The following is a 26,967-nucleotide window of genomic DNA, read 5'->3' as shown; positions in this document are numbered from 1 at the left end:
TTCTTTTTTCCCAACCATTTATTTTAATTAGCACCACAAGCTTACAGAGGCTTACTTCCTTGGCATTGAAACTATTTTTCCATTTATATTCCCATTTAAATAGACTTGCAAATTTAACTATTTTTCTTTGATGAAAATCTCAGGTTATTAAAACTCGAGTCACCTTGAAATTTTTTTGGGGGGCTTTAAGGAAAAGTAAAGTGAAATAAAGAATCTCTAGCTAGTACTAACTTAAAAACTGGCTAATGCGTAGCATAAAAGAACCAGTGCAAGTAAAGTCTGTGACCTTAGACTCTAAAAGATCTCCTTTTAGGTTGTTTTTAACCAAGTGTTTTAAACTAACTTAACGTAACATTAAACCGCTTTTAACGACACAACAAAAACATTCGTATCTTTACTGATGAAGTGAAATGTTCTAACAGTGCCTAATGCGAGAAAATATTAACTACATAAAACCTTCCATTCGCAGACTTTGAAGTAACGAATATGTCTTCTCGTCCCCACACTTTACTGACAGTGCAATGTCTTATGATTCTTAATAACTGCCCTATAATTATGTCTATATATCATCCCTTCTTTTAAAGTTGCAAGTTCACGAGTGAAATTACAAATATTCTCTAGTTGTTAAAAACGGCACCAAGGAAATGTGTACAGCAGAAGCACCCTTAATTTTTTGGATATGTTTTTTGCCTTTTTAAGTATCCGACACTGAATCTTAGAAGTCCTTTGGACGAATCTTCATCTCGGACCTCTTAAAAGATTCACTGTTATTTTTCCAGTAGTACCATTGCATTCCTTGACCACTGACTTTGCCATTGAGATACAAACCATTGAGGTTTGAGTAACCGCAATGTTTGTACCACCAGGCGCCTTTACGATCCAAGGCACAGCTGCCGGATGACCAATCGTCATTATCCCGATCTTTGGTGGTAAATGCTGAGCCACGATGATAAGAAAGAGAATCACCAGCAGTGCCTGAATAAGAAGAAAAAAACAGCTTTTCGTTTATATAGAGATGATATAGTGATTTAATGGAAGAAGAAATATCAAATCCCTTACTACTTTGATAAAACAATGGTATTGTAAGCCTGGATTTTCTTTTCTGACTTATTAGCAACTGTTTCTCCCTGATTATTCGATTTTGTTTTGCTGAAGATAAGAGATCAATACGATAAACAACTACACTCTTTCGGTTTTATCAAAAGACTCTCACGTATTGTTAATTAATGACTATAAAGACAGCTTGGTATTCTTTTTTATGCATTGACCGAGAGCGAAAAACAAAATCAACCTTCACCGTTGGTAACTGCCAACAGAAGTTAGAACATTAACTACGTTATTCAACACACCTTTCAGTTTTCTTTTGGGGAAAATAACGTGTTAACATGCCACTAAATATGATTGTAATAGAATACAATATATTGTGCAGTTGCTGATTTTATTTATAACATAACAGAGGCAAGGTCACCTGAATAACTTCCCAAATTCAGCTGGTATTTCGCCCTTTCACTTGTCACTGAAAACGAGCTGTACTCTGCAAATGTTGTTTTACCATGGATGTCTTCCAATTCAACGCGAAGCTTGTTACTGCTGCTTACAGTCAGGCGGTTAATCTTGTCGAGTCCGAGCCAAAACTCGCCGTTCAGATTTCCGAAGCCTCGTTTGTAGTCATCCCAAGCGCGGAAGAAATCTACAGAGCCATCCCGTCTCTTCTGAAACACCGTCCATCCTCCACCGGCTGTTTTCTGGTCACAGAAGACTTCAAATTCTCCCAAACCATCAGGATCGATTTTGTACACTCCACTGATCTTGTCACCGGACTTGTAGACTTCGGCACAGTTCTTATAAACTGTAAATTGTACAGTACGTAAGAAGCAAAAGTTAAACTATTTGTTTTGTAACATGTTTTGATATTGAATTATTTATTTAATTTCCCTCACTGTGACGATTAGTGTTCTTCTTTGACCTACATTAACACGAAAAAAAGCTTTTGGACTATTTTTGACTCTTTAACAATCTATTTTTTCGTTTAAATGCTGAGAAAGATACCTGTCAGAAGCAGTAAAAATAAATTCAAAAATAATCGCTTGAAATAAATCGATGTTTAAAAAATAACTTCAGGAAGGAGAACATTCTTTTAAATGAGAAATTGAATTAACGAAGGACCAGTAAAATGGGAACTCTAAATAAAAAATTCTTTTGGCTGAGTTATCATTTTTACATGCAAAGACGGTCTTGGGCGGATGAAACAACCCAGCGAACAAAACGAATCTTAGTGCAGATAGCCAGGAGCCGATCAAGTTAGCGCCATTTCTGTCTGATTAAATACATTTACAACAATCGGCAAAAATTTTAAACATTTTACTACAAACCTTTTTCACCCGGGCCGCCAGTTTTGTTTCCCTTCATTTCCCTGATTTCTTCTTTGAGTTCGGCCAGCTCTTGCTTAACTTCAGAAATCATATTTTCGATCTTCTTGGAGTTTAGTCCGGCGTAGAAGTTATTGTTATTGACATAACACTGCGAAGTTTTCTTCGTATCGTTGTTATTTTTCGCTGGTTTTGACGTCAGATTTGAATTGGCAAATGCCGCTACGATATAACCTAACAGGATAGCTTGAAAGAAATATTTCATCACGGTTCGATTGTTTGTAAAATTTGTTATTATCAAGCATCAAAATTTACAAAGAAGAAATGACTCGACAAGGCTCTGAAAACTGTTTTTGTGATGTGTTGCTTGAGCTTCCAAACAAGATTATTCCCGTGTCTAATTCTATTTTAGGAGCTTGTTTACATCAGTGCACCAATCAAATATCTCCACATTTCTGTATAACGTCACCGTAACGTGCTCCATGACTTTCATAATTCGTATGTTTTTCTCTTCTACAGCTCCTACTCCTCAATGCTTGAGATGACCAAACAGAGAGTTTTAATATAGTTATACGGAATTTAATAAGCCCTCAGTCCAAACCCGTCATTTATTTTTAAATGACGGGCTACTCGCCCGAGACACCGGCTTTGTTATTACGCAGTGTTCTATGTATGCCCAAAGGCGATACATTTCCTTTCAAATAAAACTTGCTTAACAAGACCGCTTTCTGTGTCACTTAAAATCCCAATATCATCAGTTGCACAATTTATTCGGAGGTTGAAATAGGGTTGAATATTTGGTTGTTGAAGAAAAAGGAGCTATCAATCGTTTCAATTGTGATCTATCTGGAGCTGCGTGAGTACACTTCACGGCTTTTTACATGAACGGGTCTACATGTCTGGTACACGCTTGATTGCAGGAATTCGAAGGCAGTAATCACGGATTTGTAAGAGATATTTATAAAAAAAATCACGATTTGTCTACCATAAAGGCTGACGGGTTTCACATAGCAGTTAACGGCATTTTTTAATATCCAGTTTTACTACGCGTATCGATAATTGACATTAGAACTAATCGTCATGAATATAAGCGTACCTTCATGTATCACAGTCTGATGAATGCCTTCCTCTTCATTCTTTCGACAGCTTTTTTTCTTCTTCTAAGCGATAACTCAACGCTCAATCACGTCTAAATATCCACGGCTTCCAAATCAGAACAACAGTGAAACATCTTATCGATAAATTTCTATTCCACAAGGCGAAAATGAAAATAATAATTCTTCAATAAATTATCGATTAGAAACAATTGTTAGTGGTTACTGGAGCATTTATCGAACGTGGCGCTTTCGCTGAGAAATTAGCATAGTGATTGATTTATTTTATCTTGTCTAAGCTCTTTATTTAGTTTGTTTCTCTTCAACGATTCGACAAACTTAAAAAACAAAGGCCGTAAAATTTGATATCACATTTTAAAAACTGCACTTCTTCTGATTTCAGAGGTGGCTCTCTGAATATTTAGTCGTTATTATCTATTACGAATTGAACTCCAAATCACGCAATTAAATACACTTATTGAACTTCCTTGAAGGGGCTTTTCAGGAATTGCAAATTGTAACTTTTAGTAGCGCGTACAGAAAGATTTTTTCCTTTCTCACAAGACAACAAAAGACGCGCGGAGTTTATAATATATTTTTTAAGCTTTCAAACAAGATCATTTCTCGCGTGTCCAATCCCATTTTCGGAGCACGTTTATCACTAATCAAATATCTCCACATTTGCAATTAACGCGTCCGTTGTGATTCTGATAAGCGTGTCGAAAGTCACTCACAGCTGATAATAAGACTTAGTATATGTTACCAGCTTTATAAACACTTTTAATATACCCAAGGTCTTTTAACTATCGCATCACGAAATAGAAGAAAAGGAGCGGCAGCATTATACGGCGAAGCATCCTTCCATTTTGTTGCAGTCAAATTTATTTTCGCCTTCATTTGTGAATTAAGCATGTCGATGTTGTAGAACAGTCATATTTGAACGAACATGTACAAAACATCCGGTTAATGAATGTCACATTTCACCGCAGGCTAAAGGCGAAAATTTGTAAGCCACATTTATATTCCTCCAAACGACGCATCGTACATTCTTTACCAAACACTCCTTGTACAGTTTTGAATTCGCCTTTAATTGCACTTTGCGTAAAACTTTGCGATTCACTTGGATACATGTAAAACAAAGAAAACGTAGAATAATTAAACTAGAACTCGAAACTTAACTATAGAACGGAATACAAAAATTGAACAACAATCTAGAAAATACAAGGAAAAACGATTACTTACAAGATCTGTACGGCAACTCCGGATAAACGAAAACTAATTTATAACCAAAGCATACCAGATTTTATTCTGATTTGAAAACAAACAATAGCGCTAATGAAGTTACGAAAATTAACAATAAACGATTAGATAATACTACGCCGAGAAACTAACTTGCAGAGAAATTCATAATAATGAGCTACGCTTAACAAAGAAACCAAAACACCGAACAAAATACTGACGAGAATTAAAAACTAATTACAACGCAAAAACGCAAACACGAACAAATTGAACGCCCGTGGCTACACATTCGGTTAGTGTCGCTCATTTGTTGTTGGAGACTTATATCACTTTTCGAAGCATCATGGATCGGAGTCATGTTTTTCTCAGTACGACGTACCTTACAAATATTCGACATTCTTAATTTTACTGACATTTTTGACGCTACAAAGCTTTCTTTCGATCTTGTTGAAGTCATTTTAGATTGTACACAGCAAGTAAGTTATTTTTAACTTCTTGTAGTCAAGTTAGATTCAATATTGATATTGTGCGATAGGCGCTTGTCACGACTCACGAGTGAACTGTTTGGGCGCAAAGGGATTTGGTCCATTCCCGACCCAATCTCTTTGAGCTTAAACGCCGAACGCCTGCACAAGAAACAAGCGGCCCGCAATGGTTACATATTTTTAGGTTTTCGATTGAATTCAGATGTTTAAGTGTTACCACATCTTGTAAGGCCTGTGCTGAGGTATGAAATAGAACCCTCATGTTCAAGTTCTAAGAAATGGTTGAAAGGAAGTTGAAAGGCAAATTTTCCCAGCTCAAACAATTAAAAAAAAAAACCCGACTTCTCCTACAGCTTTCGTGACTTAGTAAAACTTGCTTGACATTTAATATGTTATTATCAAATTACCTCGGTAGGTGCAAATAATTCATTTCCCATTTAAACTACATTTTGTACATATACACGTAATTCTGTCAGTTTTCTGTGTTAGCTGTAACGTTAATGCTTTACATTCCGACTTTTGCTGTAGGATGGGAAATGCGTTATTCCTAACTATAAACTGAACAATTTTGCCTTTGATCGCCAAAGAGATTTAAATTGAATCAGTGATCGAATCTCAAGCTCAATATGTGACCCTTTTACGTTGGTTTGTGACATTACTTGTAAGAATTAGGTGGCTAAAATAAAAATATCTTAAACCTGATGGTTTTCTTTATTCTTATCTACTGCCTGCTTGACAATCTATTGGATTGTAAGGAGAACATAGTTGTTGATCACACTTGGACATAAAAAAGGGAAGCTTTGAGACATGAGGCCCATACTGCCGCAGCTTTTCGCGGTTTCTGTAGCACTAAGCGGCTAGAAATATTTCTACTCCCCCTGAATGGGATGCTAGTCCATCAAAGGGACCCTCCAATGCATTATTTTGCTGGTACCCATTGATACACCTGGGTGGAGAGGCGCACTACGAGAGTTAAGTGTCCTGCCCAAGAACACAACACAGTGACCCCGGCCAGGGCTCAAACCCGGAAGGCCCTTTCTGGAGTCCGTCGCGCTAACCATTAGGCCACCGCGCCTCTCAACACATGTGAATATAATGGGAAAAAATAAAACAAGGAATAGAGCAGTCAGTCTTATTATTTTGCCATTGATTAATTTTTATTTGCAACACAGGCCTACCTATTTTACACCCTTAGCATGGAACCATTTCTTTTACCATTATTCTTCCACAAATAATAAACTTGCAAATTCAATATTTTATTTTCAGTTATCAAGAGTTGAGAAAATCTTCCTTTAGTTTATAAAGAAACCTATGTGGAGATCAACAAAATGTTTTACGGAATCTTTTTGCTTTTTGCAAAAGTTAAGTGTAATGAGGAATCAACAGTTAGAAGTAACTTAGAAACTGGGTAACACACAGCTGACAAAATCTATATAATTAACTTTGACATCTAAGACTATTCTTAATATCCTGTTAAGGTTGCCCCTAAATTAAATTAAGTATATGAAACTAATTTTAATGACTATTGAGCTATCTTAAGGATGTCGGCTCTGAATCGTTTTTAATGGTACAATACCAGATGAACTAAAGAAGTTACAATAGTCGTTAGTTTGAGCAAATATATTTCGCAACTAAACTGTAAAAAAATTCAAAGAACTTTAGAGGTTTCCGAAATATCTTCCTGTGTAAAATTATCCCATGTATCTATTTTAGACATCTCACTCTCAAACCTTTAACAGATGTGTTGAAGTTGCTAGTTTATAAGTGGTTAAAAAGGTGATTATTTGATTCCTTTCAAGCGTAATAAAATTCTAACAAGCAAGCGTAACATTCTACAAGCAATCTTAGAAGTCCTTTGGGCGAATCTTCATCTCGGACCTCTTGACAGATTCATTCTTCCAGTGGCGCCATTCCATTCCTTTATGATCGACCTTACCATTGAGGTACAAACCATTGAGGTTTGAGTGAGCGCAATCTTTGTACCACCAGGCGCCTTTACGATGCAAGGCACAGCTGCCGGATGACTCATCATTATCGCGATCTTTGGTGGAAAATTGTGCCCCGAGATGATAAGAAAGAGAATCACCAGCAGTTCCTAAAGAAAAAGAAGAAAATAACAGTCACTATTTTGCTGAACACTGTAGGGACTATAATGAAAGGAAAATGAAGTACCACAATGGCTGCACTGAGCAAAATACTCTGGAGTTGCAATTGAATTTATCTTCAGAATGCTTTGGAACTGCTTGAATTTGAAAACACTGCGAAGATCCAATTTGTTTTGCTTTACACACTTTCCAGAGTTTTTACATAAGCATTTTTATATCACTTGCTACGCCGAAAATCACGACACTGAATAAAAAGCTAGGTCGGAAACCGAAAAAAATAACGTTTTTCGTTAGTAGGAGATAGCACACGAAACAGGCTTTGTTCAAGGGTTTCGGTTGAGGAAGATACATTGTATAATATAACTGCTGAGATAAAATAATAAACATTTATTGCAATGAATTGTAACGAAATTAAATCGAATTTAACAGAAGGAGGCTCACCTGAATAACTTCCCAAACTCATCTGATATTTTGCCCTCTCACTTGTCACAGAAAATGAGCAGTACTCTGCAAATGCTCTTTTACCATGGATGTCTTCCAAGTCAACGCGAAGCTTGTTACTGCTGCTTACAGTCAGGCGGTGAATCTTGTCGAGCCCGAGCCAAAACTCGCCGTTCAGATTGCCGAAGCCTCGTTTGTAGTCATCCCAAGCACGGAAGAAATCTACAGAGCCATCCCGTCTCTTCTGAAACACCGTCCATCCTCCACCGGCTGTTTTCTGATCACAGAAGACTTCAAATTCTCCCAAACCATCAGGATCGATTTTGTACACTCCACTGATCTTGTCACCGGATTGGTAAACTTCGGCACAGTTCTTGTAAACTGCAAATTTCATAATACATTAAAATAATTTAATGCAACTTTGTGCTTAGAAGAAACGAAATGTTCTATTTTCTTTCGCTTCGCTCAGCTAAATAGATAACATTTCTATTATAAGTAAAGACGCCAAAAAAGCATCAGTTTTTTTGAGCGAAGTCAAGTTAACTGGCCAGTGTATATCTACAAATGTTACATTAACAAGAAGTGTTGTATAAAGTGGCTGAAAACCCCAATTTGAATGTATGCAATACACGCTAATTAACAACTAAAAGAAATTCACTTAGTCGTTAATTGTTTTTGTTTTGTTCTTCCTAATATCAACGATTGTGTGTATGTGTATATGTTACTGAACCTTCATTTAGTATAGTTGCTTTAAAAACAGCTTGTTTTTATGCAAAAGTGAAACATTTCAGTGAAAAAACTTTTGGGGTATATTTTAGAAGACAAGGCCATGCTACTGAACACTTAAACAATTTTAACAACAGCATAACAAGCAACAAAACACAGCTGAAGTTTTAAAAAGTTTTGTTACAAACCTTTTCCACCAGGGCCGCCAGTTTGGTTCTCCTTCATTTCCCTGATTTCTTGTTTAATTTCGGCCAGCTCTTGTTTTATTTCAGAAAACATGTTTTCGATTTTCTTAGAGTTTGATCCAGCGATGAAGTAATTGTTCTTGATAGTACACTGGGAATCTCCGGTGAGTGGCTTTGTCGGCAGATTTGAGTTTGCAAGCGCTGCTGTGAAATAACCCAACAGAATAGCTTGGAAGAGATATTTCATCATGGATCGATTTCTGGAACTTCTTTGTTAAAGAGTATCGACAGCTACAGGCAGTGAATTATTCTAGAAGACAAAAAAGCAGTTAATAGATCTGATCTTTGAGATTTCAAATAAGACTTTATGCGTGTCAAATTCTATTTTAGGAGCGCGCTCATCACCAATCAAATATCTCCACATTTTCAATTTGCGTGCCCAATGTCACTTACAGCTTACGAGGCCTTGATGTTTAGAATTCGTATATTTTACCAGCTTTAAAAATACTTTTAAGTTAATCAAAACCTCCGACTATTGTTTACGGAACAGAAAGAAAAAAGCATCAGTAATTGATTGAAAAAGCCCATTAATGCAGTTGAGACACACTTTAATAGCCCATAAGGCGACTAAACAGACACCTTCCGTCATTAACAGCCGATGAGTTCGTGTTGCTCAGGATTGGTATTTTTTTATCAGCTTTCTTTATTTTTTAAAGAAAATTAAAGTCTTTAAATTAAATATATTATTACACAACAGTAAAAAGGGTCCTTTGATGACCGACATAATGTATTCGAGCCACAACAAAACCCAGAAGTTTCCTAAATGAGATCGTAATACAAGTCGTAATGTTCGGAATTCGTTTTTTTTAAATCCAAAGATGCTTAGTACCGACGTACCGCGTACCATATACCATTCAAAAAGGGTTTAACTTGATTTGTTAAAAACGAACAATTATGCAAGCTACATTAACCAAAAAACGACAAAACGCATTTACTAACGGAGTTATGGACACCTTACGTGACTCACAGCTAATGACTTTGTGATGTTTATAGTTTGTATATTTTATCAGCTTTGTAAATTCTTTTAAGAAAACCAAAACCTTTGACTTACGTATTCGTGGACGAATTAAAGAAGACCAGCAATCAGTCGAAATTATGCAAGAACATAAGGGCGATTACTAATCAGACATCTTGTTATTCTGCATAGGTTTTTGTTCCAAAGAAAACATACTTATATTAACGTATTTTTCTCCTAAATATTTTCAATTTTCCGAAAAGTTATTGTGAAAGCAACGCTTTGTCGCTACGATTAAAACAGCCAGACTTCACATAGAAGTTTTTTAATTACGTAGCTGACATAAACCGTGATCGCTGTAAATCAGAACGTATCATACCTTTGTATGTTCACCTTTTTGCTATATCATGAAAAATATCAGTTAATAAACATTACTACATGGAAGCGAAAACTAATTAGTTAATCGGAATATTTTGCAATTATTCACCTAAGTGGCGGATATCCACCCCTTTTCACAAACATTTTTGAGTCTAATGCTTGCGTGCGCTTTGCGCATGCGCATTAGACTCTTTGTTATATGAAAAAAGCTGTTAGCAATCCCAAGGGAATGGTTCGGGATCGATAATCGTTCGCTGTAATGTAGAAAACAATGATCAGCTGCAAGAACGGACTCCGTACGGACACGCACGATTAGTTTCAATTAAAAACAGCCAATCAGCGACACGTGTTCCCACGCATAATTAAAAGTTCTTTCTCAAGTCACGATTATTCAACACTTGAACAGGACGAAATAATTTTCCAGTTAAGACATTTGTAAGCTTTTTGTGAAAATAAATCTTCGTTTTCAGTTCAGTTAAGCACTTGTGTTTTCGTCTTGCTTAAAAAGCAAGACGTCTTTGAGAAAAAATATTTCGACGGCGACTCGCGTTTATTTACACAATGCGACCAAATATTTATTTTGTTTTAAAAAATAGAAAACTTTACCTCGGTTTTTGTATTTAAGTCATTCGAATTTTGACCAATTTTTTCTTTACAGTGCAAACAAAAACCTTCAAAAATAAAAGATGTACATGGATAAATGTAAATCAAGTTACGCGACTAAATCAAAATGCGTTTGTTTGGCCGCTTTGCAGTATTACACTGTCCCGGCCTTTGCCATACACTGAAATCGAATTTCATGCTTTTACGACTCTCAGAGATCTTAAGTTCTTCTTACAGCTAGAAAAATCATAAAATGGTTACATTGATATGGAAGTGATGATTCGCGAAATTTGTACATCATGATAAACAGTCTTCGCTCCTGTGTATGGTAGCTCGATAATAATTGCCTAGTTTCCAGCGTTCAAAAGGTCATCATTATATTGACGTGAGCATTTACACCCGTTTTTAGGAAAATCTGTCTCTAAGTGCTTACAGTACAATGGAGTAACAGTCAGTATTTCAAGTGCTTTTATTGCAAAATCTGTTTCAAGAGTCATCATCAAAATGGTGAAAAATCTGAAAGAAAACGATGTGAAGTTCTTCAACCCTTGTTGTAATGAACATGCTTTTTGTAAATCGTCACGCAATCTTGTCCAAATGTTTAATCGTTTCTGCTTTTACGGACAATACGGAAGAAGTAACATCAACTCCTGTTCATACTTTAAATTTTGTGAAGCATATAACATTTAAGACTGTTTCGTTTTCATCCATAATCATCCACGATGCCCCTAGCTTGCTATAAGCATTTTAAATTAAACTCCCGAACACAAACCTCTAACCAATTTTAACCGGCTTACGAAAACCGCGCAATCTGTATCACTACCGGGGTGCCATACGGCATTAGACTCATGTCACCCTTGGTGACCTATTTTTTAAAAATGTATTTCGATCAACACTGCCGTGGCTCGTTTCGAAACTTTTTTTTATTCCGCATATAAGCCCTTCCGGATATAAGCCGGATATAAGTCGGACAGCTGTTGTTTAATTTAAGAAAACATATTTTAAATTTTCTTAGTTATAGATCCAGCGATGAATGCATTGTTGTTGACAGCACACTGGGAATCTTTGGTGGGTGGTTTAGCCGTCAGATTTGAGTTTGCAAGCGCTGCCACGAAATAACCTAACAGAAGAGCTTGGAAAAATATTTCACCTTGAATTGGTTTTTGTAATGTTTGCCGGACCACAAACAACTCCAATTAGTAAATGATTTCAAGACTCCAAATTAAGTTTGTAATATCTTATTTAAGCTTTCAAACAATATCATTTTCCGTGTGTCCAATCCAATTTTTGATGCTCATCTTTTGCCAATCAAATATCTTTTCCAATTAACTTGTTGAACGCCACTTACAGCTGATGACATAAGCCTGGTTCACTAAACCGTGTGATCGCAAAGATTGCACAGCGAACTGTTTCCACATGATCGCACCTGATCGCAAACGATCGCAGAAGTGTGTGATGGTGTTGGATGATGGGATCGATTATCAATATTATGCGATAAATTTAGATCGCAATTGATCGCAGTCGATCGCAATTGTGTTTCCGTATGATCTCAACGATCGCTGACGATCAGCAGCGAATAGAACTTGGTTCTATTTTCTGCGATGGTTTGCGATCGTGTGCGATCGATCGCAGACGATGGCAAACGATCGCAAATGCGTGTTTCCATATGATTGCAAATCGCAGAACCTACAATTCTGCGATCATCTGCGATCATATGGAAACCAGGCTATTATACCGTAACCAACAGAATTCTCGCGCGCTGATTGGTCCAAAGTTATAGTCGATGAGAGTATAGACCATGAAAGTGACGTCAGATCACGCCACGCACACGCGCGGGCTAGAAATCTTCAAATGTGTAAGTTTGGTTTCCATAAATGAAAGCAAATTTCATCTTGTTTTGTTTGAATCAAGTACGAATTTGTTTTCGGAAATCAGGATCGGACTACTACTCAGGTGATCTGTCGACAGTAAATGTACCAGGCTGTTGAATTTGTCTAACTGAGAAGGACGGTGCTAACGAACCGACAGCGGACTCAGCGAACTGTCGACGTTTAGTGAACGAGCGCTAACAAGATCTTCAGAAAGAAAAATCATCTTGCTCGATTCTAGTGATAGGCACACGTTCAACGAGAGAAAAAAAGCCAATTAAAATTAATTTGTTGTTCGTTGAATTCTTCTTCATCTTCTTTTGTATCATTGTCGTTTTTACGTGTCGGGAATCCTTACGTCCCCACTCGCTTTTGTTAAGTAAGCTTACTTGTTCGAGTTTGTTATGGTATAAAACAAATCGACCGAATTTTTCCATGGTCTTCACTCTTATAGACCATAGAAATGACGCCATAAAATGTCCAAAACTTTGCAGTGAAACCACTCGCCTAACGGCTCGTGGTTCCACTCGAGTTTTGAACATTTTCTGACGTCATTTATATGGTCTATAAAAGTGTAAACCATGGAAAAAGTGGTCGATTTGTTAATTATGATTCATTCAAAATATTTCTTTGTTTCTGATTGGCTTTCGATCCCCGGTTAATTCCAGCTATCCGGCTAGCGCTAACAAAATTTGGAAGAAGGTCCATTTATACGATTATTGACGTCAATCGTCCAATATGAAAAATTAATAGGTCGCATCCTCGTTCCCAAATATGATTAACCGATCGCAACCTCGCTCCCAAGGATCGCTGACGTCACGCAACTTAACGGCTTTGCTGCCGAGCAGGTTGAAAGCACGAAAATGGCCGCTAGATTTGAGCATTACGAAGAGGTAAAATATTTAAGTTATTAAATAAACAAGGAAAGTCAAAACACGGAAAAAGCAACGAAGAGGAGTCGACATGGATATTGATGATGCGATTCTAAGGAAGTATTCGAACCATCGTATTTATCGGGATTAATCGTTTGGAAATTGTCTTGAGTTTCAAAGTATCGCATACACAAAGAAATGAGGCATTGAGCGAATGATAATAAGTGGTGAAAAGAAGATATTATTTTCTCTTGTTTTCCGTTTGTTCGCCTTACCACGGATTGGTTAATAAAGTCATGGAACGTTTTAAACAAAGAAGAGCAGAATACGTCGCGCTGTTTTGTTGAACCAAGTTAAGTTGGCAAGATTTTTGCTGGCTTATCTGAACACTCCCCACTCAACTACTGGAGAGCCACCATCGCAGTTGTTCTTAGAAAGGAGATTACGCACTCGACTGGACCTGTTAAAACCAGATCTCAGCGTCCAGATAAACAACCGTCAGATAGACCAGTCTGTCGCCAAGGGTGGTTCTGTAACGCGGCATTTTTTCATTGACCAGAGAGTAATAGCACGAGTCGAACTTACAATGAAAAATCAAAGTGGGTACCAGGTATTGTGCGTACACAACAAGGACCCCTGTCTTATGAATGGAGATTGGGCCAAACTTACTTTGGCGTCGACACACAGACCAAATCAAAGATTTCAATGTTCCTGTTACAGACAACCATGCACAAGTTATCCAGTCGTTGAATTTTCCGCCCCCAGTAGAGTACCATCAGTTAGCAGCCCACGGAGCCAGGTTAAACATGTTCCTGCTAGAAGATACCCGACCAGGTAGAGGAAGCCCCCAGCTCGACTGGACCTTTGAACATTGAACTGCCCATTTCTAGGGCTTTGAAATAATTTGTAGAATAGCATGTTGTGTTGGACTTTTTTTTCCTGGAAACGTTTGGGGTACTAGACTGGCTTAAGGGGGAGGAGTTGTAGTGTATTGAGCCAGCGGTTATGAGCATGCGTATTTATGCGCATTCTGTTACCATGTGCTTGTTAAATAAAACCAAATACATGACATCAACTAAATAACACTTAAGAACTGAAAACATCACTACTTTGACTTAACTAGTACTCCGATGCGGCAAAGTCTTGATGGCCGATCGATAGTTTTCAACTGCTTATGTTTTCTTCTTTACGACATCTTGTACTGGTGAAATCCCTTGCGAAGAATTCACTCTAAAAACCTTGAAATCGACAAGGTTGTCATTATCGTGTTCTCATTCTTAACTTTTTTGAAAAACTCTTTCTTTTCTTTGCTTAGTTAAACAAATTAAACGTTCGTGTCGATGCATGCTAACAACAAACGACACGAAACCAAGTTCATTCAGTAAAATAGAAATGGCGCGAATCGTGACGTCATTAACAATATGTCACTCGCAAGAGTGTCATACGGAAAATAAGCCACTCGGGTCCCGGATGGAGCTGCGTATGGAGTCTACGATTGGTTTAGTTCCCAGTAAAACACTCTCCTCCATATAATAAAGGTTTGTAACGAAATAGTCGCGTAGAGTGGAAGCGTAGAGTGAAGAGTGGCTTTCTTATAATTTTATTGCTTCATGCTTATAAAAGAGCATGGTAAAATTATAGAAGGGATTGGTTTACAAGGAAAAGCCCAGCCTACCCGCACCCCCAAATCCCCCCACCCTCCCTGAATCTGCCACTGGTATTAAAGGATGGATGCCAGGCATTTGGCTCGTCAAATAAAAACTTGTCTTTGGGTTGCTTTTTCCTCGATTTTGATTTCTACAAAATGCATTTATTAGTTTAGTAATAGTAATTGGACTGAGTGGAATAAAATTCAGGGAGTATACAGACAAGGCTGATCATGGATAACTCTCCTAATTGTATGGCACGGGGTCCGATTACCAATTAATTGCATCAATAGCAAAATTCAAGGCTAGGACGTCTATGAGAACCTTTTTTTGTGTGAAAAGTCAAAGGTAGGTATGTAACATTGGTTGTACAAAGAGTAGGTAAACAGCAAGAAAGAACCCATCTTAGTGCATGTGATTGACGTGAGAATGGCATGGGTGTCCAATTACAAAGTTGTAAGTTGTAATTGGACATCCACGTGATTGTGCACCAATTACCTGACAAATAGGTGTGCACAGAACTAATCAAAATAAAAAAAATATTAATGAAGCTAATGAAGTAATAATTTGATCTTGCATCTTTTTGCTTTTGTACATTAATTCCCACGGCATCCAAGATTTTGATAATCAATAACAGTTAATATCAACTGCTAGCCTGACTATTAGATAATCGATAACTTAACAATTCAATCTAAACTTTAACTAGGACAGTGTACGCCTCATGCTTGTAATTGGACAGTGTAATAATAGGACAGTTAAAGCGCCATGCCTGTGTAATAGGCCATTTCCGAATTACCCTTTGCCTCTGTTTTAAAACGAGTCTACGTGCGAAACCATTCATATGAAAATGAGTTTGATTTGCATGAAAATGGAAATGTAGATGAACTCATTTTCATATGAATGGTTTCGCACGTAGACTCGTTTTGAAATAGAGGCAAAGGGTAACTCGGAAATGGCCTATTGGACAGTACGCATCATTTTGCGCACACCGCATTGTGCGCATTGTGCATTTTGTGGAGTAAGACTTTTACAGCAAGGCGCCCAAATGTGTGACCACTTTTAATTTATTCACATTCTTTCGTGCAAATGTAATCCAATCAAAAGCCGTGGATAGCTTGCAGTTGACTTCTAATTGGATTAAATCTGCATGAAAGAATGTGAATAAATTAAAAGTGGTCACACATTTGGGCGCCTTGCTGCAACCATTTCGCTGCTAAAATTTGTTTGTTTTCCAAAGTTTGTCAAATTTTTGATTAATTGGTCACAGGGCTTCATTTTGTCCATTACTGTCTGTCATCATACTCGCTTCCATCGCAGTCGTCCAGTTTCTCTATTAATCAAAACTATAACAGAATAAATCGTGTGGCTGGAAGTGTAAGGGGTTTGTGAGGAGGGTGGAGGTAGATAATTAATTCCAATTTCCACCAATATGCTACAGTGACATACTTTAAAGGGGGGTCTTCAAACTCCAGCTCACGCCTCGTAATTTTCGAGAATGACGGAATTTTGTTTATCTGTAACTTGATTTTAAGGATCGTACGAAATTTAGTCGTCAATCGGTCTAAATAAAGTAAATTTTAGGAAAAAATATTCAGCTATTGGTATAAGGAAAAAGAATTCGGGGTTTTCCTAACAGGAGATGAACTTATTTACTTCTGATCCATGTAATTTTTATCTTAGCCTTCAAATGAAGTCAGACAATTTCACATTCATTATTTTGGCTTCCATTCAAACTCGTTTTTCTTTCCAGTTACACTAAAGACCAGGGCCGTGACTAGCAAGAGGCAAGACGAGGCACTTGTCTCGTCTAGATTTTAAACTAAAATTAAAAACAAAATGATTTTAGTTAGGAAAATAATCCCCATTTGAATGAGATTGACTGTTTCGAAAGAAATACGTTATGAAAATGCTGCAAATAGAGTTTCAGAGATTTAAATTCCGAAAAATGTCTAGGGTGTATTATAGAGACCCCTCTAGTGGCTCGTGCTTTCGACAATCGCAGATTTTGCCTCGTCTGTGCCAAAAGCCTGGCTATGGCTCTGAAGACATTTACTTAATAACCTTTAACTCTTGAAAACTTTCAGTCAACTTATTGACTGATAAAATTTTATTCATAGTTTTAAGCTTGGTGTTTATAAAAAGGAATTACAAAAATATTTATGCTCTTTTGTGAATGAGTAGGATACGTTCAGTATTTGGTAATAACTTTTCTTACGTGTTATGTAAGCTATCAACCCAAAAGCTGCAATCAAATAACAGTGGCGTCAAAAGGATTTTTTCAATAGCCTTCTATTATCAAAACTGTAAACCACGAGGCCCTGTTAGGGGTTTTAGGGTAAGGGATAACTCACAGAAATATTTTAGGGATAAGGGATAAATGTTTAAATAACGATAGGGAAAGGTATGACAACACATTAAAAACTCAGTTTTAGGGAAAATAAAAAACAAAACAATAGGGATAACAGCTTTGGTAATTTCAGGGATAAGGAATAACTGCCCTTAAAATTGTGAATTTGTGAACTTTTTCCTGAAGCTGAAAAATGGCCTGAAGGGGTAAAACTCGCTGGGAAAACGGGATTTGGGACACTGAGACATGAAATCACAAACAAAAAAACAATGGATCTGGACTGGGATTTGGGTAATTTAGAAAACAATAGGATGGAAAATGGGACTAACACCCACCCCCTCTCCACAACCATCTCCTTCAGGACCCACCTGAGAGATCGCTCAGTACTTTGTATTTGTAAAGAAAAAACGGATGTTGATCACACTTAAACGTCTTAGACAAAAAAGAAAAATTCGGCACAATTCATTTTTCCCCAGTCATTTATTTTAATTAGCACCACAAGCTTACAGAGGCTTATTTCCTTGGCTTGGAACCATTTTCCATTATAGTATATTCCCATTAAAATAGACTTGCAAATTTAACTATTTTTCTTTGACGAAAATCTCAGGTTATTAAAACTAAAGTGAAATAAATAATCTATAGCTAGTACTAACTTAAAAACTGGGTAATGCGTAGCATAAAAGAACCACTGCAAGTAAAGTCTGTGATCTTAGACTCTAAAATCTCCTTTTAGGTTGTTTTTAACCAAGTGTTTTAAACTAACTTAACGTATCATTAAACCGCTTTTAATAACTCAACAAAAAACATTCGTATCTTAACTGATGAAGTGAAATGTTCTAACAGTGCCTAATGCGAGAAAATATTAACTACATAAAACCTTTCATACGCAAACTTTGAAGTTAAACGAATATGTCTTCTCGTCACGACACTTTCTTGACTGTGCAATGTCTTATGATTCTTAATAACTCCCCTAGATGTCTATATATCACCCCTTCTTTTAAAGTTGCAAGTTCACGAGTGAAATTACAAATACTCTCTAGTTGTTAAAAACGGAACCAAGGAAACGTGTACAGCAGAAGCACCCTTAATTTTTTAGATTTGTTTGCCTTTTTAAGTATCCGACACTGAATCTTAGAAGTCCTTTGGACGAATCTTCATCTCGGATTTCTTGAACGATTCACTTTTATGTTTCCAGTGGTACCATTGTATTCCTTTACCACTGACTTTACCATTGAGATACAAACCATTGAGGTTTGAGTAAGCGCAAGTCTTGTACCACCAGGCACCTTTACGATCCAAGGGACAATTGACGGATGAATGCCCGTCATTATCGCGATCTTTGGTGGAAAATTGTGACCCGCGATGATAAGAAAGAGAATCACCAGCAGTGCCTAAAAAATGGGGAAATAACAGCGTTTAGTTTATTGAATACTATAGAGTTGATACAGAGATAAAAGTGAAAAAGAAAAGTCCCTAACTGCACTGAGAAAACCCTGGCATTGTAACGCTAGGCTTCTTGGCAACTGTTTTAATTGGCAGACACGACTGTAATAATTTCCTCTTTCTTCTTGATTATTCGATTGTGTATTACTGAAAATAAGAGATCAATACGATGAATATTTATTGAAACTCTTTCGGTTTTATCAAATAATTCTCGCACATTGATAACTAAAAAACTCTAAGACAGCTTGGTATTTTTTCTTCTCGTATTGACCAAAAGCAGATAAAAACAAACTTCTTCATCAGTAACTGCTAACAAAAGCTAGAACATCGACTACGTTTTACTAGCTTTCAAGTTTTCATTTGGGTAAGATAATATACCACTAAAATATGATTTTTATATGTTGCAATAAATTGTAATATATTGTGCAGGTGCTGATTTTATTCAAAATATTAGATTAACTCCAACGACGCAAGCTCACCTGAATAACTTCCCAAATTCAGCTGGTATTTTGCTCTCTCACTTCTCACTGAAAATGAGCTGTACTCTGCGAATGCTGTTTTACCGTGGATGTCTTCCAAGTCAACGCGAAGCTTGTTACTACTGCTTAAGGTCAGGCGGTGAATCTTGTCCAGTCCAAGCCAAAACTCGCCAGTTAGATTGCCGAAGCCTCGTTTGTAGTCATCCCAAGCTCGGTAGAAATCTACAGAGCCATCCCGTCTCTTCTGAAACACCGTCCATCCTCCACCGGCTGTTTTCTGATCACAGAAGACTTCAAATTCTCCCAAACCATCAGGATCGATCTTGTACACTCCACTGATCTTGTCACCGGACTGGTACACTTCTGCGCAGTTCTTGTAAACTGCCAATTGTAAAATTTTAAACGATAATTTAAACTTACGAGTAAAAGGCGACAAGAGCATATGTTTAAATTAGCTTAAATGTGATAGGGTTTTTTTGCACAGCGAGTATAAGCCTTTTATGGTAAAAAACGAGAAAAGTAAGGCAGCACTGTAACAGGGCGGTTCACATTTTTATCGTCCGTTGCGTTTACCTCAGGATTGTAACTTGGACAATCTAAAACCATTCATACAAATTAGTTGTTTTCTTTGGTAAAGTCTGCGTCAAGCCAAGTGGCTTTTACAGCCGGAGCTTATCGCGGTTTCAGTAACATAAAGCGACTACGACTACACCCCCTGGATGAGATGCAAGTCCATCGCAGAGTTACCCTCCATTTGCCGGTACCCATTTATACACCAGAGTGGAGAGAGGCATTATGAGAGCAAAGTGTCTTGTCAAAGAACACAACGCAATGACCCCGGCCAGCAAGGTTCAAACCAGGAGTCCAGCGCGCTAACCATAAGGCCACTGCGTCTCCCAACAGATGCCTTTAATACCTAACATAAAACGTAATTGCATGCCACAACATCGGTATCTATATGTCGAATTTTTATTACTAAATTTTACCCCATGCCAAACTAAACTCAAATCCTAACTCTCGCAAAGCAGCGATCCGTCTATTTAAAAATTCTTTATTAAATTAACAAATCAATTAGGATGTTGGACTGTTACCGTTTGTGCATTTTTTTCCATCTCCACTATATCCAGCCTTACAAGTGCACTTGTAAGATCCTTTTGTATTTTGACACACAGCATTAACATCACAACTGTGGGTTTTGGTAGTACATTCGTCTGTATCTTAAACACAAATTAGGATTAGCCTTGTGTTTCTAAGAAAACGTAAGATATTTTTCTTTTCTTCATATTCTAAACAATATTAGAATATTTATATAAGCTTAGTAGAAATGCATATTGTAACGTTTTCCCTCTTCATTCTTATTTTTTCCTATTTGCAAGTGAAAATAATTGAAATTTATTAAATTAATTAAGCTCTTTATAGAATATTATAGAATGTTAACTACGCTCCTTATAGCATATCCAATATTTCGTCTGTTACTTAATTTTTTTTAGCAATTTTGCTGTGTTCTTTTTGGTGTGGTGTCTTCTCAATAACAAATATTCTAAACAGCTATACGATTTAATGGATATGTTGTTCAATGTAAGAGCATAATAGATAGTTACCAGTGCAGTTTCTTCCATTTCCAGTAAATCCAGCTTTGCAGGTGCAGTTGTGGCCTCCTTCAGTGTTGTTACAAACAGCATTAACAGTACAATTGTGGGAGTTTGTTGAACACTCGTCTATATCTAACATAAAAAGAAAAAATATTGCGTTTAAACGTTGTGATTTTTTAGTTAGCTATCTATACATTCTATAATGGGGATAAGGAGTGGGGATGTGGAGGGGAGGTGGCACAATCCCACCTTTGTTTCAGTTAAGTGCTCAGGCTTTCAAACCCTGATCGTTTTCCGATCATTTACTGAGATGCCCTGTTTACAACAAGGCACCTTATTTTGTGGATCAATTTATTAATAATTTATTCAGAAACCAAATATCACGATATTAAATTAACACAAGAGCTGTTTTTTTGTTTGATGTTCTAAGGGTCTTCTAGCTGTTATACAGTTGATTTCGATTATTTCAGAAAAGTAATAATGAAACGTTTGTTTAATACTTACCAAAACATTTCCTTCCATTTCCAGAGAAACCAGCTTTGCAAGTACAATTGTATGAACCCACAACATTCCGACAGACAGCGTTCACATCACAGCTGTGGTAGTTCGTAGCACACTCGTCTATAACTAAGAAGTAAAATATATTTGTTGACCTTAATTTATGTTTCACTTATCACAACGGACCATAACAGGATCAATTTTGTCAAAATACGGCAATTCGGTCAAAGATTTTTCATGTACATGTTCCAGTTGAAATCGACACAAGCTATCTGGGAGACAACAGTACTTTTCGTATGTGTATGACCTTTTTTACAGCAAGATAGCCCCAACAACAGAACCTTAAAAAGCTAATTGTTTTGGTTTAAGGCATGCTGTGCCAAAAGGGGGTGTGTTATGCATATGCAAGAAGGGGAAATGCAATACTACACTACTAAGACAGGGCTTAATCCGTCTCCTAATAACGCCTTAGTACAATCATAATCAATCATATTGAGTCAATTTAAAATTAGTCTATTAACAGGCTTTCCTTGAGTTAATGACAGTTTGAAATAACTTGCGCCTTAAAAGATGTAATGCATTTTGTTAAAAAAAAGACTGTTTTACCTTTAAAACAAGTAAAGTTGTGACAGCTGTTGCACGACACGTCATTCCATGTGTAGCCTTCTTTCGCACCAAGGGTGTGCACACAGTCCTGGTTCTTGTGCTTGTTTGGTTGCTGTGGAGCCCAGAATCTAAACCTGCTTATTTCTCTGTTTGTCCACACAAACGACCCTTCCACGCTCCGGTCATTCAGCCCTATCCAGGATCTCTCTCCGTTGTGACGGTGCTGAATGTAGACGTTTTCCTCTTGGTTGTGGACCGTCACCAGATGTGAGCCCATCGTAGAACAATTTGACACAGCAGTTAGCCAAGAGGTACATACCGAGCTTGTGAAGTAGCAATAACCATTGAAATAACCCCATCCAGGCTGGCATATCTCTGCATGTATGAAAAAAGAAACCATCATAGTTAACCAACCAGTGGTAACAGCACTACACAGGTTGGTAAAGGATATAGTATTTGTGAGACGTGACTGATTTACTAAGCCTGCGCACGCTGATGTGTCTTTTGCCTTAATTCTCGTTTATTTTTTTGGTTCCCCTGAATGGAGGTGCCTGAGTTATTTACTGAAAAGCTGAAAAATAGTACTCAAATTTTTTAGCATACTCTGAATTTGGTTTTGTGGCCGTAACTCAATTCAACTGACACTTTAATTTTATTTTCGAGGGAAATTTAATTTGGACCTCCCATAATCCGAATAATTTTATCTCTTTTTTATTTGTTGATTACGGGTAGCGTCAACGATTATTTGCAAAATAAGAAAAGCGGGTTTAATGTGAGTAGAAAAAATATTCCATAAGTTAATTTTACAATGTAAAATAATTGAGCTCCTACCTGACAGTACAGTGTAAGTAATATACACAGGATCATATTTCGCCTCAAACAATTCTTTGAAACAAACACGAAAGCCAGTCCTATTGATATACTGTAGAATAAAAAAAAATAACAGGGGATGAGATAATGACGAGGACACAATCCCACCAAGACAAGTGTTTTAGCCGTCACGTTGTTTAGAACTGTAAACAGGAAAAAGAGTCAGGGCCTAACTAGCAAGAGGTAAGACGAGGCACTTGCCTCGTCCAAATTTTTACCCAAAATTAAAAACTAAATATCTTTTGTTAGGAAAATAATCCCCAGCTGAACAAGTTTGATTTTTCTCAAGAAATACCTCATGAAAATTTCTCTGAAAGAGATCCATAGCTTCAGGATTTCATTTTCTGGAGGGCATGCCCCCAGAACCCACTAGCAAGATCTTGCCTCGTCTATAGCAAAGGTCTGGTTACGGCCCTGAAAGTATTGCAAATGAGTACTCACATACCTCTACCCAAGCAGTTATTCCCATATGAACTGGACTTAGATTCCCTCCTTTTGATGAATGATCAGCAGAAACAAACACGTTCGGGGTTCCATTGTAAATGTTGGCAAAGTTCACGTCCTTTAAAAAGACAACAACAACAACAACAACAAAAACATGTTTGTTAAGAGAGTACAGGCGCGGTGGCCTAATGGTCCTAATGGTTAGCGCGCTCGCCTCCGAGTCGAACGGCCCGGGTTTGAGGCCTGGCCGGGGCGCTGCGTTGTGTTCTTGGGCAAGACACTTTACTCTCACAGTGCCTCTCTCCACCCAGGTGTATAAATGGGTACCGGCGAATTTACTGCTGGGGGGTAACCCTGCGATGAACTAGCATCACATCCAGCGCTTAATGCTACGGAAACCGGGATAAGCTCCGGCCTGTATGGGCCACTTGGCTCGAAGCAGACTTTACTTTACTTTTACATTTCGTTTTACACAATACGAGTGATAATGATCTTTGTAACTTATTCTGTGGAATTGTTAATATCTTTCTTAAACTGAAATAGACCATCATTTTCCCCCTGGTAACCGTTTTCGCATTTATAAAGCTCAATTCCATGGCTCAGCTCCCACGAGTCTGCTGTAGCTCAGTGGTCGCTAGAGCGTTTGATAGGTGTGCGGAATTTAAAGGTTATAGTTTCCACTCCAGTTTGGGGACCTATTGGTAACTTGTCTTGTTTTCTGATTAACATCTTTCTCAAGACAAAACTCGTAACAAATGCTTAAAACACGCGTTATTTTGTTTGAACTGACGAGAAACGCCAGTTTTAACTGAAATATGGATAACTTCAAATCCATTTTTCTTTCGCGGGTCAGCTTGAGTGCTAACCTTTCGATAGGTGTTGGTTGACTGCACTCAAACTGTTGCCATGCCATGATATCCTTTTAGTAACTTTATTTTTGCCTTTATTGCTAAAATGTTCGGCGTGAACCATCTTACGTTCTTACTATGTCGCTTTATTATCCAACTTTACACAGTAAAGTACAAATAAACAACGACTTCAAAATATAAGAAAAAGTTTTCAGAAATATTAAGCAGGCGACAGCTTACCTTGCAAAAGGCGTTATTGTGATCACCAGGAGGAGGTTTCTTGTTGGCAAAGTAGATTGAGTTATGTTCTGAAAAGGGAGGCTTGTGAAGGTACGTGAACGCCAACCAATTCTAAAAAATAACCAGTTGAATGCAGTTCAAAATATAATAACATTAAATGTTTAATCTCCAATATAACATAATCATAGGAAAGCAGTGCGTAATGTAGACACTTACAACAGAAATATCTTCGTGGGATCCTGCGTAATTTTGCAATTCCCTTAAACAAACTTTGAAGGATGATTGCGTGACATCTTCAATCCACACACTCGCAGCGTTACGCTTTAGTCCAGAATGTTGGTGCTCAGCAGTCACAAATACTGAAGGTTTCACTGAAAACTTTCCCTGGTAAACAACAATGGAATAAATTGTGAGTTTACAATTGATGCTGGAACAGTAGACGACAATCGTAAATACCAATTAAGTAACAAATAGCTTATCCAACTCTGATTGGTTTTCCCTAAGTTTTTAGCAAAACACACTCTCCATTCATTCTCTCACTAGTTGATTTTAAATTTACATCTACGAGTCAGTCAGTTAGTCAGTCAGTTAGTCAGCCAGCCAGCCAGCCAGCCAGCCAGCCAGTCAGTCAGTCAGTCAGTCAGTCAGTCAGTCAGTCAGTCAGTCAGTCAGTCAGTCAGTCAGTCAGTCAGTCAGTCAGTCAGTCAGTCAGTCAGTCAGTCAGTCAGTCAGTCAGTCAGTTAAAATATCATATTCTGATCATATCATATTCGTAATTTGAGAGTGTGCTGAATCATATTTCGGTGACAGGTTGACACAAAAATTGCATAAAAAAGCCATTAAGAAGCGGTGTTAAGCCTTGGCTGTTCTTTGAAAATTTTGAGCAATCTTATTAACAGGTCATCAGTAATGTCCACATGACAATTTTCGGTCTGATAATCGCCTTACAGAGTTTGACAGCTTTTCATTTGCAAGTGTTCATTTTGTGACCAGTTAAAAATTATGCACTGAATCCTAACAAGGAAACAAGAATTGTCACTTACTGATGGAAAGTTTACAGCTTTACAAGTCGTTCCAGTCCACCATTGTGGGAATCGCACTTTCCCGGCAACACCACCCACTGGAGCCCCTTGGTACGCCATGAAATCAACTGTCACGTTAGCACTGGACTTTCGCTCGTTATAGCCTGCTGCCATTACACACGCAGTGAATTTAACATAATTCACATTTTCAACCCACGACACAGCAGCATCATGTACGTATGTCTTGTCACTGGTATCGATATGGTTGACAGTGATCTGCACTTCAATGGGTTTATCAGGATAGAACACGTAAGGCTTGAAACGAATCACTTCACAGTGAGAGTATCCCAGTGATGGAGTATGTGGCATGTGACGGCGACCTCGCTGAAAAGGGAATCCTAAAAAGCGAAAACAACAGTATCAAATAAGTAAATACAGTATGACTGAAAAAGGATTCACTTCTTCAATATAAAATTGACACCCTTCCAGACAAAAGAAAAACATAATGACCCATCCCCAAACAGGAACTAGCCTAGTAACAACTAGTGTTTATTTTGTAACAAAAGCAGGCTCGCATCCAAAAACAAACTAGTGACGAAAACACTAGTGAAGGATAAAGTGACAGTGTGGAGGACATCGTTCTTGTGCACCACAGTAGCTCAGTGTCCTCAGAGAGTAAAACAATTTGGAGGAAACTCCCCTGGTGCCAGTTATATTCCGCCAAACATGATCTGGACACAACATTGGAACATCATTTTTACGAAATCAAGACTGTTTTTTTGTATTGATATTAATACTGTAATACACATGAACATAATTGAATAGGTAGCCGGCCTCTTTGTCTGCAACATTTGAAGGTGACCCCCCTCAGAACATCCTGGATTTTTTCAAGACTCCCCCACCTTAATTCTTGCCAGACCACCCCCTGGCATAAATAATGAATGTTCCCTAATTTCTCAGGCATTTCCTGGGATTGTGTTGCCCAGTTCAGTGATCAATTCAGGGGCGGATCCAGGGTTTTTCAAAGGGGGGTGGCTGTTTATCAATATTTTTGTTTACTATATTGTTCAAGCCCCAGTTTTTCATGTGGTGGGGGGTCTCAGGCTTTTAGGAAGTTCTTTGAAAGTGAAAGTGCTAATTTTTTGTTGGGTCTAAGGACCATATTCCGTGGAGCCGTAGGCTCCATGCCTCTAGGGGGGTCTGGGGGCATGCCCCCTCAGAAAATTTTGAAAAGTTAAGCCTCTTAGACGTGATTTCCGCGATTCTGAAAAGCTTTATACAGCTGTCAATTAAGTTATTAAACCCATCTTTTTCGATGATAATTTGGCAAAATATTCTTTCCTCGGAGAAAAAGTCTAGTTCTTATGAAATGAACAGTGATTAAAATTTAAAGTTGACAGGCCACAAACTTACAGGAAAGAACAGATATGCGGTTTTTTGCTCACCCACGTGCGTGGAAATTTTTAGCCCTTGGCAAAGTGGCGTGGGGACAACTTTGGCGGCTTTGCTTGCTTGTAAAATCGCTTCAATGCGAAAAAACGGTACAAAAACT

General features: G+C 37.7%; 4 protein-coding genes across 8 annotated transcripts in view; 1 reads left to right on the top strand and 3 right to left on the bottom strand.

The window, feature by feature from the left end:
* Nucleotides 1-3,627, bottom strand: LOC144634079 (ryncolin-2-like). The gene is made up of 3 exons (XM_078493038.1): nt 2,373-3,627; nt 1,469-1,849; nt 1-975 (listed from the first exon to the last, which is right to left on the bottom strand). Exons 1-3 carry the CDS (start codon nt 2,632-2,634, stop codon nt 716-718), a joined length of 903 nt encoding a protein of 300 aa, XP_078349164.1. The 5' UTR covers nt 2,635-3,627; the 3' UTR covers nt 1-715.
* On the bottom strand, nt 1-25,809 carry LOC144633779 (uncharacterized). Of its 4 annotated transcripts, XR_013567101.1 has the most exons (12): nt 25,437-25,809; nt 24,610-24,777; nt 24,394-24,504; nt 23,307-23,423; nt 22,823-22,913; nt 21,992-22,366; nt 21,392-21,514; nt 20,897-21,019; nt 20,387-20,512; nt 19,296-19,676; nt 18,027-18,764; nt 1-238 (listed from the first exon to the last, which is right to left on the bottom strand). XR_013567101.1 is itself a non-coding variant. In XM_078492652.1 (11 exons), the coding sequence occupies exons 1-11, from the start codon at nt 25,782-25,784 to the stop codon at nt 18,505-18,507; spliced, it is 2,223 nt and encodes a 740-aa protein (XP_078348778.1). In that variant the 5' UTR covers nt 25,785-25,809; the 3' UTR covers nt 17,848-18,504. The 4 variants fall into 4 exon arrangements, 3 of the variants coding, with proteins under 3 accessions (XP_078348778.1, XP_078348797.1, XP_078348790.1); XM_078492652.1 differs by lacking the exon at nt 1-238 and having other exon boundaries at nt 17,848-18,764; XM_078492671.1 differs by lacking the exons at nt 1-238; nt 20,387-20,512 and having other exon boundaries at nt 17,848-18,764.
* LOC144633741 (uncharacterized) overlaps nt 1-26,967 on the top strand; it is a 101,967-nt gene that overhangs the window by 23,917 nt on the left and 51,083 nt on the right. The gene's annotated exons all lie outside the window — the stretch shown is intronic.
* LOC144634175 (ryncolin-1-like) lies at nt 6,329-9,239 on the bottom strand. The gene is made up of 3 exons (XM_078493071.1): nt 8,648-9,239; nt 7,734-8,114; nt 6,329-7,282 (listed from the first exon to the last, which is right to left on the bottom strand). The coding sequence occupies exons 1-3, from the start codon at nt 8,892-8,894 to the stop codon at nt 7,032-7,034; spliced, it is 879 nt and encodes a 292-aa protein (XP_078349197.1). The 5' UTR covers nt 8,895-9,239; the 3' UTR covers nt 6,329-7,031.

This window comes from Oculina patagonica, chromosome 1 (assembly GCF_052425735.1).
Source record: "Oculina patagonica isolate OP01 chromosome 1, crgOcupat, whole genome shotgun sequence".
Taxonomy (NCBI): domain Eukaryota; kingdom Metazoa; phylum Cnidaria; class Anthozoa; order Scleractinia; family Oculinidae; genus Oculina; species Oculina patagonica.
Note: the sequence above shows the minus strand (reverse complement) of the source record. Positions and strands in the feature narration are given on the sequence as shown.

Bases quoted from the DNA above. Each gene is read 5' to 3' on its own strand.
- LOC144634079 (XM_078493038.1), bottom strand. From the start codon at position 2,634: ATGAAATATTTCTTTCAAGCTATCCTGTTAGGTTATATCGTAGCGGCA. The intron at 1,850-2,372 runs GTTTGTAGTAAA...TACAATTTACAG, and splicing joins TGGCGGCCCGGGTGAAAAAG to TTTATAAGAACTGTGCCGAA. The intron at 976-1,468 runs GTGACCTTGCCT...CTTCTTATTCAG, and splicing joins GAATTTGGGAAGTTATTCAG to GCACTGCTGGTGATTCTCTT.
- LOC144634175 (XM_078493071.1), bottom strand. From the start codon at position 8,894: ATGATGAAATATCTCTTCCAAGCTATTCTGTTGGGTTATTTCACAGCA. The intron at 8,115-8,647 runs GTTTGTAACAAA...TGAAATTTGCAG, and splicing joins TGGCGGCCCTGGTGGAAAAG to TTTACAAGAACTGTGCCGAA. The intron at 7,283-7,733 runs GTGAGCCTCCTT...CTTTTTCTTTAG, and splicing joins GAGTTTGGGAAGTTATTCAG to GAACTGCTGGTGATTCTCTT.
- LOC144633779 (XM_078492652.1), bottom strand. From the start codon at position 25,784: ATGCCACATACTCCATCACTGGGATACTCTCACTGTGAAGTGATTCGT. The intron at 22,367-22,822 runs GTAGGAGCTCAA...TCATACATGCAG, and splicing joins TACTTACACTGTACTGTCAG to AGATATGCCAGCCTGGATGG. The intron at 21,515-21,991 runs GTAAAACAGTCT...TTTACTTCTTAG, and splicing joins CAACTTTACTTGTTTTAAAG to TTATAGACGAGTGTGCTACG.